At 41.8% G+C, this 18,743-nt stretch overlaps 1 protein-coding gene across 1 annotated transcript in view; it reads right to left on the reverse strand.

Moving 5' to 3' along the window:
* TMEM25 (transmembrane protein 25) overlaps positions 1–18,743 on the reverse strand; it is a 270,995-nt gene that overhangs the window by 183,055 nt on the left and 69,197 nt on the right. Inside the window, exons 3-6 of the mRNA XM_075190583.1 lie at positions 9,220–9,450; positions 4,307–4,546; positions 4,053–4,181; positions 3,834–3,861 (exon numbers count right to left, since the gene is read on the reverse strand). Of these exons, the coding sequence (XP_075046684.1) occupies positions 3,834–3,861; positions 4,053–4,181; positions 4,307–4,546; positions 9,220–9,450 (628 nt within the window). The remainder of the gene's footprint in view (positions 1–3,833; positions 3,862–4,052; positions 4,182–4,306; positions 4,547–9,219; positions 9,451–18,743) is intronic.

The raw sequence follows: 18,743 nt of genomic DNA on the forward strand, positions 1-18,743 counted from the left end.
TCTTTCCTATCTTTCTTCCTCCCTGCTTCTGATATCTTTAACACTGCTTTCCCCCTCTCGGATCATCATCTTATTAGCTACTCGCTCACCCCAGTTCTATAACATCCCTGCTGTCAAACTCTTCTGAGCCTACTCATATCTGCAGAAATATAAACGCTATTGATTTTCAACAGTTGTCCACTTCTCTCCAACACCTATTCTCCCCGATTTCTACATTCTCCTCCCCTGATATGACAGTACCTTATTTTCACCAAACCCTAGTAACTGCCCTAGAACAAGTGGCTCCAGCAAGTCTTCATATGCAGCGTAGATTTCATTGTCAACCATGGCACACTAAAGTATCACAAAATCTACAAAATCTTTCATGTAAAACAGAATGTCCCTGGCATAAATCTTGTACCTCTAATGATTTCATCACACATAATGCAATCTACCACTCCTATCAAAATGATCTGGACACAGCAAAACAAACATACTTCCAATCTCTCATCTATGCTCAGGCTTCTAACAACAAATGCCTTTTTTAAGAGATTTAAATGTCTTCTAAACTCTCCCACCCCAAACCCTCTGACTACCATTAGAGCCCAGGATGTTGCTTCCTGTTTCAAGGACAATATTGATAAGATCTGACATGAAATGGTATCATCTCCCTTGACAAGCAATCAGCTCAATTCATTTGTAGCACCATCTGACACCCTCTTTTCCTTTGATCTCACAAATGAAGAGGAAGTTTCTACTCTTTTCTTATCTTCCTACACTACCTCCTGTCCCCTTGATCCCATACCCTCACAAATTGGTAGGTCCCTGTATCCTGTGCTTATTTCAAATCTGTAATCTTTCTCTTTCTAGTGGTATCTTTCCCTCACTATTTAAGCACGCAGTGATTACTTCTAATGTGAAAAAACAAAATTGTGACTCAAACTCTCTCTCAAATTACCACCCCATCCCTCTATTCCCAAGCATCTTGAGAGTATTGCCTACACTCGCTTCACACACTTTCTAATAGAAAACAACCTACTGGATTCTCTTAAGTCAGGCTGTCACTCTCAATACTCCCCAGAGACTGCGCTGACCAAGATTGTCAAAGATTTGATCACAGCAACTAAAGGCCACTACTCTCTTATAATTCTCCTGGATCTCTCTGCTGCATTTGACACTGTTGACTACTCTCTCCTCAGACAAACGCTACAATCCCAAGGTCTTGAAGGCACTGTCCTATCCTAGTTCTCATCCTATTGGATTCACCTCCGCTCTGCTTCCATTATCAGTTGGAGAACCACAAGGCTCAGTCCTAGATGCTCTCCTATTCTCTATCTACACCACTTCTCTTGGTGAACTAATAAGCTCATTTGGATTTCAGTATCATCTCTATGTGGATGATACACAAATTTATCTATCCTCTCCTGATCTCTCACCATCTGTGTTGTCTCGCGTTACTGACTGTCTTTCTGCTATTTCATCTTGGATGTCCTCTTGCTAACTCAAACTCAATCTTTCAAAAACAGAAATAATAGTATTCCCACCCAAAAACAGAAGCTTCCTGCCTCACATTTCTATTTCTGTTGATAATATAACGATAAATTCCACCCCTCAAGCTCGCTGCCTAAGTGTAATCCTTGACTCACAAAAATCCTTTTGTTTTCCACATCAACTTTATATCTAAATCTTGTTACATACATCTAAAAAACATTTCCACAATACGCACATTTCTCCCACAAGAAACTGCAAAAACTTTAATTCATGCACTCATCATCTCCAGCATTGAATATTGCAACTTTGCATGTAGCGGATAGATTGATTTTCTTTGCAAATTGTTCTTCCTCTGCGGAGTCACTCTCTACATTGGTTGCCTGTTTTTCAACGAATCTAATATAAAATTCTTCTAACATACAAGGCTATCAACAAAATTGCACCGACATACCTCTCCTCATTTGTCTCAAAATATACCCCAACTTGGCACCTCTGTTCTGCACAAGATCTCCGTCTCTCTTCCTCTCTTCCACTCTCATCACATCCTCCCATTAAAGTTTAAAAGACTTTTTTCGGACTGCACTCACTTTGTAGAATTCTCTCCCTCGCATAATAAGACTTTCCTCTAGTCTTCAAACCTTCAAGCGTTCTCTGAAAACCAGCCTCTTCAGAAAAGCTTATAATATTCCTCAACCATCATCTTAATCTCCCTAGGTTACCCTATTACTACCCTCTACACAGCTAACACAAGACAACAACCCTCTGATCAACATTCCTGTGTGGTGTGACTGATCATACTCAATACTTTTACCTTTGCTCTCTAGCTGGACTGTAAGCTTGTGAGCAGGGCCCTCTAACCTCTCCCTTTGTATTCTCTGTATTTATTATCCAGTACTGTTTTATTACTGTTTGTTCCCAAATGTAAGCACTACAATATATATAATATATTATATATATATATATATATATATATATATATATATATTTCAATTATTGAAAATTAATAACAATATGAACAGAATTAGAGAAAGGAACGAACAGTGGTGAACAAAAGGTGTATTTCAGTATTTGTAGTGAAAATAATGTGTTTATGTATAATTGAAGATATATATGTGTGACAGAGAAGAGTATGCTGCCATATCTCAAGAGGAATTGTAAGGGTTTTACTGACAATCTGCAGATAGGGTTACATTTTTGTGATACTCCTAGTTTGAACATACAGAGGTGGAAGACAGGGTCTAATGAGGTAATTAGACTCAGGGGAGTAGGTGATTGTATTTAAACCTATATTGTTGTATTGTGCAGTGAAACCAATGCCAAGCTTTTTGGCTGAAGGCCTATGTCTTGCCAGAGCTAGGGTTACCTGGTGTCATCCTGACAAGAGAGTGCTGTGGAATATTGTTTACAATAAAAGCATCGTTATTCAAGAAAGAAGGTGTCGTAGTATGTAAAGTACTTTTGAATTGTGGGAATTTGTAGCAGGTATATGTGTATACTGTGTAATAGTGCTTTGATAAAGTAACTATTAAACAAAGAAGGAATTTCAAGATGCATTCAGCTCTGCACCAGTAGCATATGTGCCAGGTTTATGTCAGACGTACTTACACCTTGATACATCTACATAAGCAAACGTTTTTTAACATTTGTTTTGATAGCGAAAAACACAGTCACTATTAGGGTTGATTCAAATGACAAAAACTTCTATAATACAGTGGGTACTAAAATACGCCCACAATATCATATAATAAGCACAAGATTGATGGTCAATCTGCAATCAGTCAATCAGAAGCTGCTAGTTATTGCTGGTGACTGTCATTAACACCAGTGTGTATTTCCACCAGCCCTCACACAACCACAAGTGTGACAGTCACTGGCAGGTGTATCCGTGCCTGCGTGTGAGTCTGCCGCAGTTTGCAATTTACGCAAACACACCTTTACTGATCCCGGACTGTGGTTGCAGGAGCAGGGAAGATTGCTCCTTTCCTTCCCCCACTTCCGCCTTATCAAGTGTAAGGAGCCTCAGAACTGCATACTTTTTGTTTGTGGGCATATACAATACAAAATAATAAACGAGCATACACCCAGCCCCTAAATCTATGGTTATTGAGCAAATACTTATTAATATTGTTTACAGGGATGTGAAATAACTTGTTGTGTAGTAGAAGTGGTCAGGTCCTTCGCTTGACTTTTGTATACTATGCATATTGGGGTGCAATGAATGTCAAATCTGCAAACTGCTGCATGTGTTTGTGTTCAGATGGTTAGAAACTATTGAGATCTTAGCAATAGACATCCACTAAAATGCCAGACTGGAAAAAAGTCTAGTTGAGGGAAGTGCAGAAAGCATCAATTACTCTCCTCACCTTAAGGTCAGTCGGCTCCCCACACCATCTACAAAAAATAAGAAAGGCTCTGTAAGGTTATTAAGAGGTGCACTTGCATATCCAAAGACATTTCACATCTCCATGTAATTGTGCCCTAACCGGCTTTTACTTACTTTTTTCTCCTTTTACCTGAACCTGTTTACCCTCAGAATTTTCACATATCCTGACATGAACAGACTTCTATGAACTGTCACTCACATTTATTTTTCTTCCTTTTCAACACGAGACACCAGACCAGGATATTAATCAAAAGAATTCCAGCAGCCATTGCAGAACCCGCAACAATTAGAGCCAACAAAGGGAGCTCTACCCGGGTTGAAAGAAGACCTAAGATTTAGTGTAAAGTAGGAATATGATTACTATTGAAAATAATGAAGACATTTACAGTTATGTAAAATATATTATATGATGTAAGTTTTATTGGTGGGTAGATTATGATTTACGCAACTCACCCATTGCAGTGACAGGAGCGTGGCTGACTCCACTTTGTTCAGTGCTGATTTTTACTCTCAAACTGCCATTGCTCTCTACACTGCGTGTGTCCAACAGAAGCAATCGAGAAGAGTTGATAAACTGTTTTACGTCTTGGTCTCGCACAGTGAAGCTGGAGGGAGGCTTTGTTTGGATCACTAGGAGAAGTAGGAGGGATAGTCCAGAGGCATGGGGTGTTCTGACCAGCGAATCAGGTGGGACTGTATAGTGGGAAAAGTAAGATTATTTATCATATACATTTGATTTGTTATGAAGCTTTACATTTTCTCAATATATAGTATCATTCTACATGCACTTATATTAACACACTTCTCTTCTCAGCCTCTCAGAAAATGAAAAACACATGCACATAGGAGAAATACATCACCCCTCTATGTGCCTTAGGTATATATAATTATCACGTTATATTGTTACTTTCAGAGATTGCAACTTTATTGTGGTGGAAAAACACTAGTAGCCAATTTTGTAAGTGATTTGAATCAATATTTAATGGAAATTATATCTTCTATCACTTAGGACTATTAATAGACAGATACAGTAAAGTTTCTGCCAACAAAATGGCGATATTAAGGACAGTATTTGAGGGAAAAACCTTGGAGAAAATTATCTTGCTTAATGCATTCTGAAATTGTCTCAGAACACTCCAAAAGTACCCATTCCTCTATGCTCCAGCCATGTGCACTCTATTTTTAGTATCAACAGGCCGGCACTAGAACTAGGCAAACCTAATCAGTTGCCAAAGTTGTTGGGGATACCTAAAATACTGAGGGCCTCATGTACAGTCGGATGCAATTTACACCTAACCTGTAAGTGTAAATTGCATCCCGTAATTTACACAGTATTCCAAGTCAAACAGATCTTTAGATCCATGCAACTCAGAAATTGCACAAACACTCCTACTTATACACTTAAATGTATCAGCCACAGCAGTCCTGTAAAGCAGATTACTGAATAAATAAATTAATGTATGTAAAAAAAACTGTGTTTCCTCCCCCCAAACAGCACTAGGGTGGGTTAAGCTATTTAGGAGGGGTTGCTCACCTTTTTTTGAAAAAATGTAATTATTTTCTACATACTGCAAGATCTCGTGCACTAGCAGAAAGCACCCGCAAAAGATACATCTCCAAGAGACCTATCTGCAGCTGCTTTCAACACAGCATAGCGTAGCTTTGAAGAAATGGCTTGAAGGCGATGAAACGCATCAGTGTGTTTCGCTAGATGACTATTTATGCTGGAAAACTTTAATTGAGAGATACCTTTCTAACTTTTTTCTTTAGTAAATCTGGAAGCTACTTTACATCTAATTAGTACTCACATGTCACTCACCGGACTGTGAGTGTCATTTCCCGTGTTTTCAGGATCCGTGGCCGTCCGCCATCCTGAGGGTCTGCGCAGGTGCAGCCCTTATTAAACCTTCAGTACCTGTTGCTTTAATTTATTGGATGATCAGGCAACCCTCCCTATTTAAACCACCTGTGATCATTACCTGGTTGCCTGATCTTGGAGTCTCATTCCCCATGAGCCTCTGAAGGTGTTCCTCTGTTCCTCGTGTGTTCAGCTCCTGCTGATTCCTGTTTACTGCTATTGTGGTTTCCAGACCACTTCAACTCTCCTGTGTTCATCGTGCCTGCACTCAGCTGATTCCTATCTGCTATTACTACCGGACTCCTGTTCGTTTCAACTCTCCTGTGTTCATCGTGCCTGCACTCAGCTGATTCCTATCCGCTGCCTCCGTTACTACTACAGAGTTCCTGATCGTCTCAACTCTCCTGGGTTTATCGTGTCAGCTCTCCGCTGCCTCCGTTACTACTACAGAGTTCCTGATCGTCTCAACGCTCCTGTGTTTATCGTGTCAGCTCTCCGCTGCCTCCGTTACTACTACAGGGTTCCAGACCGCCTCTACTCTCCCGTGTTCAGCGTGCCTTCTCCCCGCTGCCTCCACCACTACTACTGGATACCAGACAGCCTCAACTCTCCCGTGTTCTTCATGTTTCCAGTTCCCCTTACTACTGCTTCCTGAGTATTGCTTTGTTGATTCTGGATTACCTGCCGTGCGCTGCACCAACCTGATTACCGCTTCCACCCTCCAGTGGTCTCTCCTCCTGCCGGCCTTCAGCCGTTCAGGTATCCCCGCACGTCTCTCTGACAGCCTGCTCTCCTGAACCGCGGTATGCATACTTTCCATTGACTTTGCTTGTGTATTGCATATCCATCTGGACTGAGTTGTGTTCTCTTCCGGAGCCTCCTATCCACTGAAGCTATTGTTACCATTGACTTTGTTTCCTATTGTCTGGATAGCTTTTGTGACTTTGTATACTTCAAGCAGTGCTTGTCAGTTATCGTTGTATTGTGGATATCATCGTGGGATCAAGTTCTGTGTGCCCCGTGTATACTCTGCTTTACATTCATCTCCTCGTGCCCCTCCTCACATATATATAGCAGTGGTACAACTTGCTGACGCAGACCACTGACTCCTGTTCCCTGTGACACCAGTTTCAAGTATCCTCTCACATAAGCAGTGGTACAACTTGCTATACGCAGACCACTGACTTCCCCGTTACCTACTTTCACCTGGATTCCATTCCTTCACTATAGACAGCGGTACAACTTGCTATACGCAGACCGCTGACTCTCACTACATCCTCGCTACTCCTGGACATTCCTCCTCACTATAGCAGTGGTACAACTTGCTATACGCAGACCACTGACTTTCCTCACGTTTCCTTGTCCATCTGGTTCCTCGTGTACATTCATCTACTCATTACCAGTTGCTGCTAGTCATAGACTTTCCTCGAGCATTCTCTCACCATCTGCTGTTTCTCCTGTTCCGTTGTCACCCTGCTACCAGAGAACCATAGTACCAACTATATTACTCTGGTAAGTCCATCATCTGGTGATATCCTGGGCAAAGACTCCTAGTGCCCGTGACATCACAGAAGAATAAAATTATTGATAGACAAACTAGCTGACAACCACACAACTTCCACATGTATTGGTTCCTCAATGGTCCCTCTGCTCTGGCTCCATATAATCAGCACCGTATACATGTAACTGCAGCCAATTTCAATAATAAAACCATGTCCTTAGCAGTGCCAACAATCCTCTCTCAATTAAGGAGGATTAAGTTACACTTGGAACATCTGATTTATACAGAAGTCTATTATATACTATGAGCGAGATATATAGCTGCATATTGATGAAATGTCGTTCTGGGCTTTGTTGAGCAAACCATTAATATCCAAGGTAGATGAGATATATGACCATGGTTGATCTCTGAGACAATATTCCATGGATGACTATTGATTAATCAAGGATATTATTGCCAATTGTGGTTTTGGGTTTTATGGTATTTTTAGATCAGTGCACTGATCAACAGCTAAGAATGTCATTATATGCAATATTTTTTATTTAGATTTTGGTTCTTGTTTTTATTTCTTCTAATTATTAAATGTGCAATTTTTTAAAATTTCTGTTTCACAGATTTATTCACAACTGAGTGAGTACTACTCTCAGTGCTGTGGTTTTCTGGTTTATTTAGCTTTCAGATTTAGTTTGTATAATTGATAAAGTGTATATATGATTTAATAGCTAATTGCAAATTTTATTGAGTTTTTAATGAATTTATATAATAAATTAATTTTCAACTATCTGCAGTTCACATCTGTTTGTGGCTATACATTCCGTAATTTACACAGTATTCCAAGTCACACGGATCTTCCGATGAGTACAACTCAGAATACTATGCAAATTGCACAAACACACCTCTTTATGTGCCTTATGGGCCGGTGTGCATGATACACTTAAGTGTATCAATCACAACATCCCTGTAAAGCAGATTACTGAATAAATAAATCGACTCTCCCAGAGTGTCCGGGAGACTCCCAAATTTTTGGGTGTGGTTAATTCATACTTGAAACTCTCTCAGAATATCTGGGAGACTCTCGCATTTTGGGTAAGTCTCACGGACTCCCGGGAGAGTATAGCAATCTCCCGCATGGGCCGAATTTGGTCCAAATCGCCGTGATTCAACGGGAATGGCGGCGTTTGGCCCCACCCCCATTGTAAAAAGACGCGGATTGCGTCAGTACGTCATGGGGCGGGGCCAAAAATGACCCGATTTTCGGAGCCCCACCCCTGCATGCCCACCTTCCTTCTGCAGCTCCCGGATCATACTTGCCATAAGTTGGCAAGTATGGGTTAATTGTGTCATCCTGGCCCCTCCCCTTGCTGTAATAGCCCAAATTGGTGCTGTTTAGCAGAGGGGCAGGGCCTAAAGAGGTGATTCGCATGGCCACGCCCTCAATAGAAGTCAATGAGACTCCCCCTCCCCCCAATAACTCACCTGACTTTTGTTAGATGTGTTTGTACATAGTATTATTATTGTTTTGCATTATGTTGTTGTATTTTTAAATAAAAGATACGCTTGTAGTTTTCCTAACCTATATTTCCTATGTGATCTATGAACCTAGGTATTGGGATTTATAGTGTGAGCTTTGGCTCTAGTACCCCGTGCTGTGACAGGCTAAATAAAATAATATGGACTTAATTACAGTATACTAAACTCTGCTATATTTGTGATAACACATTACACACACAACTCATACATGCTGTTAGTGCATTGAGGCATTCCTGCCTTGGTGTGAGGTGAGCACTATGTCTCAAGCTGCAAAATTCTTACCTCTTTAACCCATAACAACATGCTATTTTCCCAAACTTCCAGTATTGATACTGATAGGCACAAAACAAACACATTAAACATGGCCATAGAGCACAGAAAACTAGTTTAACATGTCACACAGTTCACACAAAACCAATATTTTATACATATTCGCAGTGTGTACAAAATGATAATATAATATAAGCAGATACCCACAGTGTATGCTCAGCAGCACTTCTCTGTTTTCTGTCTTGTTGCAGTTTTCTCCAACACTCTCTTCAAGTGACAGTATGCTATTACTACCAGGAGCTACTGGTAGCAGAAATGGGGGCTCTCTACCAAGCCCTACATCCTGTTTTACACCATTCAAATACCAAGTGAGAGTTGAGCCACTAGCCTCACAGAACATCCCATGAGTCTCATCCTTGAAAGCCGGGTTTCCAAGTCCTGGAATAAACAAATAAACAGAATAGAAAACTTGAAGAATAAATGTTATTATTAAGCACAGGAAAAGTTTATTAATATTTGTTTTGATAGCGGAAAATGCATTCGCTGTTAGGTTTGATTTAAAAGAAACTCTCTATAATACAGCAGGTATACTCATCCTTCTCGTGTATAAATGAATACAGCAAAAAAAATCATTGTAATCATTTAATCAAAATCTTGTAGGCACGAGCAATGAAAAAAGCACCAGAAGTGAATCAGCAATCATCCAATCAGAAGTAGCTATCTAGTGCTGGTGACTGGCATTATCGTCAGTTTGCAATTATTAGAGATGAGCTGTTCGGATTATGTGTCTATATATTTTCTATTTGCTTATGTTCCTCCTGATGAAGTCTATCTGTTACACGGACGAAACGCGTTGAGGATTGTGATTGCTCATATGGATATTGTGGTATAAGACTCTTTGGGCACTGGATGTCTTCCAGTAAGGCTGCCGTGGAGACACATTAAGAACTGACTGTTGCAAGTCCCACAAGAATGCATGCATCCTATATACCATAAAAAGAAACCTTTACATGCACTTTATATTTGATTTTATGTAAGTGTGATACTTACCTTTTTATTAAAATTTGCATCATACAGTATTACACTATTTTAGCTCCTTTTTTATTGCGCTTATGGTCTGAGGTCCCAGCTGTATCCGGTGACTCCCCTTTTTAGGAGAAGCATTGGTATTGGAAGCTTGTAGCAGTATCATAGACACCATCAGCTTTACAGATAAGCCTATCAAGTCGTATATCTGGCTGACAGTTATGTATCCAGTCGTGTGACCCGTTTGTGACCAGATGAAGGATATCTACGTACACAAAGCTTAAAAGTTTTGCTATCTGGTACGCATACATCTGCATAAGTGTGTCCTGGGTGTTTAATATATGGAAATTCTGCGAGTTCACCCACTGTGACTCTGTTTGAGAATAAGCTGTAACTTGTATATTACATCTACACATTGGATGTTATATTACAGTTTTTGTTTCCTGGTTTCCTCTCCACTGGTGTTTCCGGTCCTACTGTGGGTTCTTGTGTGATCCCAATATTATATCAATATACTACACTAGTGTGCGCCTCCTCCTCCATTTTTCTTTTTTTAATATATATATATATATATATATATATATATATATATACACATATATAGTTTGTTATATGTATATATAAATATGTTATATAGTGTGCGTTTTGCAAAAAATAAATTGCCGGTGTGTGTTTGTGTGTGTGTGTGTGTGTCCTACACATGAGCGAGGGCCTCCATAACTGTATTAGCTAGAAGCCAGACGGCTAGGATTTTATTTGTGTTTTGTTTCTGTTTACAAGCTGGTGAATAAACTGGCTGTGGCTGTTATCCTGAAACTTCTGGACTCGTGTGTCTTACTGCTGCTGTTCTCCCAGGAGATGATACCTGTTCCCCTGACTATACTACAATATATATATATATATATATATATATATATATATATATATATATATATATACCATACTTACCAACTCTCCCGAAATGTCCGTGAGACTCCCGCATTTCACGAGAGTCTCACGGACTTCCAGGAGAGTGTGGCAATCTCTCGGATCTGCCCACTTTCTAGTGAAGTGGGCACAACTAGGTTCAAAATTACGCGATTTTCTGATCCCCGCCCCCTGTACGCCCATAAGTTAGCAAGTATGATATATATTTATTAGTCCTCCCCCGTTTTTTCAGTGCCATCTTACAAGAGATAGCGTCTAGGGAGGAGGTTAGCTGCAGTACTCTACTGATAAAACAGCACTAGGGGTGAACCAGGGATTTAGGAAAGCAGTAGAATCCTGTCATTATTATAAAGCAGTTCTGTAGAGAAGAGTCAGCTACATGAGTTTGCTGATCAATTGCTTTTAAATTCAATCTTAAATACACTTTACACAGACCAGTGGGTACTGGTTGTTGTTAATGTATTGCATTGCCTATATCTAATAGTATCATTCTGAACTAAATACTAATATATTTTTGGAGAAAAACAGTGCTTTTGCTTTCAGACTTCTTTCTTTCTTTTAAACTTGAACATTTTTCTAGTGAAAGTAATCTTGTATGGAGCAGTGACAAGTGAATTAATTTTGAAAAAAACTGGGTGCTTGCGTGTGATTCAGCAGCAGTTGCCCACCCCCCAAAAAGGCTATATATTCTAATATTTTCTTTTTCTCAATACTTTTATATTTTCGAAGGGTCATTCATTTAAATCTATATTTATAGAAGGCTGTTTGTTAGGGTCAGCACGCAGCTGGAGTCCCAAAAACGCTATATATTCTAACCTTTTCTGTTTTTCAATACTTCCCTATTTTGGAATGGTCATTCAGTGAAATCTATATTTGAAAAAGCGCGACTATCCAACAAATACTTAGAATACAAATAGAAAGGCATCTTCAAAGTTGCGGCCACGGACTCCATAAAACATAAGTATCAACGGAGACCACCCCGCCCACGCTAAGCAAACCTCAACATCCCGCTATCGCCAAACCGGAAGTGACTACATTACACTTCCGGTTAGCGCTATGTCCAGCTGGACATCAATAAAGTTGTGATATACATGAATAAAGTTGCAAATATACACACATTGATACAAATTTCATAAAAATACAAGAAACAATTTACCATCCTACACATAATGTTAAACATACATGGGTACAATAAACATCAATACGTCAGAGTCTCTTTGTCTTTCCTGAAGGGAATTCTTCTCAAATGTTATACTCCATTGTTCAGTGTATCCCAGACAAATGAGAGAAGAGATGACACATAAAAATAAAATGTAAATCAACACATCAGAAAAATATTCAATGAAATGTTCTAAATGCAATGTAAATTAGCTATATGTTATGCATGTTACGCATTTTATAAAATGATATCTTTGTATTCTTAAAATTAAGACCAAATAAAAGCAAGGGCAGAAATTTTTTTGTATCTAAACTACATTCAGGATGGTATACAACAGTAGAAAAAAATCTTTCCCTCCAATCAACAGAGGGGATGAATAATACATTCTCAGAGTCCCTTCAGTCACAATTATTATTTAGGAGACTGCAGGTATGTATATCCTCTAAAAAGAAAGAGGATGTGGCATCTTATAAAAAACACTTCAATTCGAAGTCTAGGTTTAATCCCTTGGGGGCCAAAGTATTATATTTAAAGATACACTTCATTTCTGCTTTCGCCAGTGATGAGGCTATATCACTATTCCTTTCACTGTTCTCAATGTGTTGAATACCCCAAAATTCTTTAATTTTTTCAGGATTGCAGGAATGTTGCACCTTAAAGTGGTTGGATAGTGAATGATTTTCTAAGCCCCTCCTTATGTTATACACATGTTCACGCATCCTAATTTTTAGTGGGCAAGTTGTTCTGCCCACATAAAACAGGCCACATTCACACTTCACCGCATACACAACATTTTTTGTGTGGCAGGTCATGAATTGGTCTATTTTACATCTAACTCCATTAATGATCACTTCTGTGTATTTACTAGTTTCAGATCTACATGTACGGCAAGCCATACATTCTCCACTCCGATGAAACCCCTTAGATCTAATGGATTTCCATTGTTCCACAGGTATATGACTCTTAACCAGGAAATTTCTCAGATTCGGTGCTTTTTTATAAATAAATTTAGGCCTCTCAGGAATATGGTTACCTATAATGTTGTCTTTTTTTAAAATATCCCAATATTTGGAAAACACTCTTTCTACCTCTTTGAAGTCCTTACTATACTGGGATACAAAGGCCCAGTCAAACCTATTCGATGTTACCTCTTTATTCTTTTCAATATTTTTCCTAAGAAGTTCCTTCCTATCAATTGCTTGAATTTTTTCCTCCATCCTATCTAAAAGGTCACCCCTATACCCTTTCTCGGTAAATTGTTTCTTCATATCCTGAAGTTGGCTGGCAAATATATTTTCCTCCGTACAGTTTCTCTTAAGTCTCTTCATTTGCCCGAGCGGTATGTTATCTAACCACACCCTGTGATGATTGCTGTCGTACTCTATATACCCTCCTATGTCCGTAGGTTTACAATATGTTTTTGTTTGTAACCCTCGATCCGTGATATACACTGTGATGTCTAGAAAATTTACTGTTTTTTTGCTGTAATCAAAAGTAAGTTCAATATGATGTGAATTTGAATTTAAATAAGTGCAGAAATTTTGTAAGGCGGCCTCAGAACCTCTCCAGATAAAAAAATATGTCGTCAATGTATCGATGCCAGGATACCAGGTCCGCCACAAAGTTATGACCATTCCACACCCATATCTCCTCCCACTGGGTCATGAAAATGTTTGCATAGCTAGGGGCGAACCTGGTACCCATCGCCGTGCCGACACGCTGCAAATAAAAGGAATCTTGAAATCTGAAAAGAGGATTTATGTACTTACGTTAAATCCGTTTCTCTGATTCCGTCTGGGGGACACTGCTTACCATGGGATGTGGAGGGGAGCTTGGGAGTTGGCACCTAACTAGTTAATTTAGTACTGCTGGCAAACCCCTCCCCTCTACAAACCCCCTGCCTCTTCCTGTCCAGTTAGTTTTAACAAGCCCAAGATAAAAAAGGGCAGTCACACAAGAACACACAGAAGAAAAACAGAAGGGAGGGATCGCAGTGTCCCCCAGATGGAATCAGAGAAACAGATTTAACGTAAGTACATAAATCCTCTTTTCTCCTTCATCCGGTCTGGGGGACACTGCTTACCATGGGGACGTTCTAAAGCAGCCCCCTAAGGGTGGGACTACTCTGAAAGCCCTGCTCATAAAGCACTACGAGCAAAATTTGCATCCGCAGAGGCAAATATATTAAACTGGTAAAATTTGGTAAAGGTGTGGACAGAGGACCAGGTGGCTGCCCTGCAAAGCTGGTCCGCAGAAGCTCCATTCCTTGCTGCCCACGAGGCCCCCACCGATCTGGTGGAATGGGCCCGTAAGTCTCTCCGGCACAGCACGGCTAGCATTAATATAAGCTTGCCTGATGGTAGACGTAATTCATCTGGCGATGGATTGTTTTGAGGCTGGCCAGCCTCTCTTATTAGCGTCATAAAGAACAAACAGTGAGTCAGTCCGTCTAATCTGGGAAGTTCTTTTAACATAAATGCGGAGAGCTCTAACCACATCCAACTTTTTCATTGATTGCTGATCCGTATGAGAAGTGGATGAGAAAACCGGAACAATTATTTCCTGATTTAGATGAAAAGCCGAAACTACCTTTGGCACAAAGGAAGGAAGGGTTCTTAACACCGCTCTGTCCTCGTGGAACACCAAATAAGGTTCCCGACAGGACAGGGCTCCTAATTCAGAAACTCTGCGAGCAGAGGCAATAGCCAGAAGAAAAAGGACCTTCCAGGTCAAACACTTCAAATCCGCCTTGTTCAAAGGCTCGAAGGGGGGTCCCTTGAGCATGTCCAGAACCAGATTAAGATCCCATGGAGCTGTAGGAGGGACATAAGGAGGCTGTATATGGAGAACTCCTTGGAAAAAAGTCCTAATGTCTGGTAAGTCAGCCAACTTCGTATGGAAAAATATCGAAAGGGCTGAAACCTGAACCTTTAAGGAGCCTAATCTAAGGCCTGCTTCTAAGCCATGCTGAAGGAAAGCTAACAAGCGAGGGAGGCGAAAGGAGGACGAGTGGTATGTCCTACTTTCACACCATCTAATATATGCCTTCCAAATCCGGTGATAGATGCGAGATGACACTGGTTTCCTAGCTCGCATCAACGTTTGAATTACACTGGAAGGTCTGGGAGAAGACAGAACCTGGGAGGTTACCTTCTGAATAGAGGTGATCTTCTCTACTGGGAAATATCCTTTGTTTGCTGGTGTCCATGATGAGTCCCAGGAACACCATGCGCTGACACGGAACCAACTGGGATTTCCTTAAATTTATCAGCCATCCGTGGCCCTCGAGAACCGCTTGGGTGAGGGATAGGTGATAGCTTAGGCAACTCTCTGAGGAAGCCTTGATTAGCAGGTCGTCCAAATAAGGAATGACCTGAACACCCTGCAGGTGAAGACATGCTACCATCACTGACATAATCTTTGTGAAGACCCTTGGCGCTGTTGATAGGCCAAAGGGGAGGGCCCGAAACTGATAGTGAACTGATCCCACCGAAAATCTGAGAAGGGACTGATGGTGGATCCAAATGGGAATATGGAGATACGCGTCCTTTATATCTATGGACGCTATGAACTGATCTTTCTCTAGGCCGTTTATCACTGACCTTAGAGATTCCATCCGAAACTTGTCCACCCTTAAGTGAACATTGAGGCCCTTTAGATTTAAGATAGGGCGAAAGGAGCCGCCTGGCTTCGGGACTAGGAATAGGTTGGAATAAAACCCTGTTCCTATCTGGCAATCTGGAACCTTGGCGATGACCCTCTGAGCTAGAAGAGAAGCTACACAATCCTGTATAGCCTGTCTTTTTACTGGATTTCGGGAAAGAGGGGCCTGGAAGTAACGGCGTGGAGCCGGGCCTGAAAGGTCTATTTTGTACCCCTCTGAAATAATTCCCCGAATCCAAGGATCTTGGGAAGACGCTGCCCACTGTTTGTAGAACAGAGACAGACGTCCCCCCACAGGCACCCCCTGCAATACAGGGTGGTCGTCAGGACGCAGGCTTCTCCTGAGATTTAGGGGCCTGGCGTTTGGATGCAAATGAGGACCTCCCTCTGGTAGAGGAGCCTCTGGAATTGGATTGCCTGCCTCTAAAGGGCTGTCCCCTATGGGGAGAGGCCCCACGAAAGGGCTGACGAAAGGAGCTACCCCTCGGGGCGCGGCTCCTGCTAGCATAGACTGGCAAGGACGTACTCTTGCCCCCCGTGGCCTGGGAAATAAGGGTATCTAATTCCGGGCCGAACAAACCTGCAGCCGAGAAGGGGATAATTTCAACGGACCTTTTCGATTCCGCATCACCTTCCCAGGATTTCAACCAAAGCGTCCTTGTGGCTGAAATGGAGGCCGCCTGAATGGAAGAGGAGACTGCCGCTGAGTTCTGGGCTGCTTCATTAATATACCCCGAAGCCTCCTTTAGGTGTAAGGCTAGGGGAAGAAATTTGGAGTCCTGTAAGGCCTCAGCTAGCTGGTCTGCCCATGCCTCCATGGCTCTAGCCACCCAGGCTGAGGCAAATGTGGGTCTAAAGGCAGAACCCGCAGCCGCAAATATGGATTTGAGCTGTGATTCAACCTTGCGGTCATTGGCGTCCGGCAGGGACGCTGAACCCGGGGCTGGGAGTAAAGTATGTTTTGCTAAGCGAGCAATGGGAATGTCCACCTTGTGAATACTTTCCCAGCGAGCCACTTCTTCTTCCTGTAAGGGATACAGGGAAGAGAACCTCTTGGGGATAGAAAATCTTTTATCTTTTATCGGGATGTTTCCATGCCCCTTCAGCGATATCTCTAAGTTCCGCGGAGGGAGGAAAACGGCTGGTCTTCCTCTTGGCCTTTTTAAAGAGACTTCTGTCTCTGGGGGTTACATCTTCCGGTTCCGGGAGATCCAACGCCTGTCTTACCGCTAAAACCAAATCGTTTACAAATTGGCCCTTAGACACTTCTCCCTGCTCAGAGGAATGACCTTGGTCAGTGTCCGAATAAATTTCCCCTTCTTCTTCAGACTCCTCCTCAGAATCTGAGAGGGTCAATAGGGGATTAACATATCTAGGCCTCTTTCTTTTAGCAGGCGGGGTACTAGAGGGGTCAAGTAGCTGGTTAAGCTTATTCAGCCCTCTGATAAAAGCTGTAGACCATGCCGGTTCTGTAGCAACCAGGGCTGGGTCAGTCTGTAATGAGGATGGTCCCGGCAAACTCAAAGCACTAGAACCTGAGGAAGCCGGGGGGTCTGACTGTAAACTTGCATTACTAGCCACAGAAGTTGCCACAGTAGTCAGCAACTGGTTGGACTGAAGGACCATTTGAGCTAAAGAGCTAGCCGACTGCGTAAGGGAGGTAACCCAGGCCGGTTCCACCGACGGTGGGACTGAAACCTGCGGTATCTGTGCAGTGGAAGCCTCTGCTTCGCATGTCGAGCAGAGCGCCAACGGGTCCCTCTGAGCACTAGGTAATTTAACATTACATTTTGGACATGTGAAATATTTTGGCATAGGGCCCTTTCCCTTATCTGTCATATTTATAAAGGAAAGCACACCAAGCACACAGAGTAATAAAAAATCTAACTGAATATACAGATAGATAGTTAATATAGAGAGAGAGTAAATAAGCAATGAAAAACAGAGCAATACCAAGTAAACAACTCATATATTCTAAAAGTTGTACTTGAAATAGTAAACACCATAAATATCAATGGCTAGTAGGAGGCTATAATAGTAAACCTGCTAGCCCAGTATAACCACATCAGATATGTGTGTAAATAAAGGTGATACTTAGCCAAAGGCCACCCTGGGGAGCAGATCTGACAGCAGTCTGTGCTTTCTCCTCAGCTCTGTTCCTTTTCCCGGGCTTGTGCTGGCGCCAAAAGACCTGGGAAGGACCATCTCTCTCTCTGAAGAAAGGGGGGAACTCTATGTATTAGCTCCCCCTTCCTGTAGTTCTTTTTCCTATGTCTTCTCCTTTTTCTTCAAAGAACTATCATAATAGTGGCAGAGTGGTGGAGACCTCTAGGACAGAGGTCTCCGCAGCGGAAGGTATCCGACGCCCCCTCCTATGACTGAGGGGGGAATCTTGGTTTAGCCCCTTCTCCTCGGCGCTTCTGCCGAAATCCAAGATGGCCGCCGCCATCTTCATTACCCGATAACCAGCGCTCTATGCCTGTAATGGCAGTGCCGGTTATCGGGGAGGCTATGGGAGTGCAGCGGTCCATGAGACCGCTTGTCACTCCCTTCAATCAGGCACCTTGTCTTCAGCCCCTGTCAGTGAGAACCGCTGGCTCTCAGCTGACAGGGGAATGCCTGCGCTGCCAAGCTGTGAGTGTGTTCTCTATATTAGAACACACTCCAGCGCTGCCACCTAAAAAAGTAAAAAAGTAAAGGAAAAAAATAAATTTTTAAACATTAAACTAAGCAGTAAAAAATAAGGCTGCCCAACTCCAGGGCACCTAAAAAAAACTAACTGGACAGGAAGAGGCAGGGGGTTTGTAGAGGGGAGGGGTTTGCCAGCAGTACTAAATTAACTAGTTAGGTGCCAACTCCCAAGCTCCCCTCCACAACCCATGGTAAGCAGTGTCCCCCAGACCGGATGAAGGAGAAATAACTATTATTCAAAATGAAGGAAATACCCTCTACTATG

Source organism: Mixophyes fleayi, chromosome 11 (genome assembly GCF_038048845.1).
Source record: "Mixophyes fleayi isolate aMixFle1 chromosome 11, aMixFle1.hap1, whole genome shotgun sequence".
NCBI lineage: Eukaryota > Metazoa > Chordata > Amphibia > Anura > Limnodynastidae > Mixophyes > Mixophyes fleayi.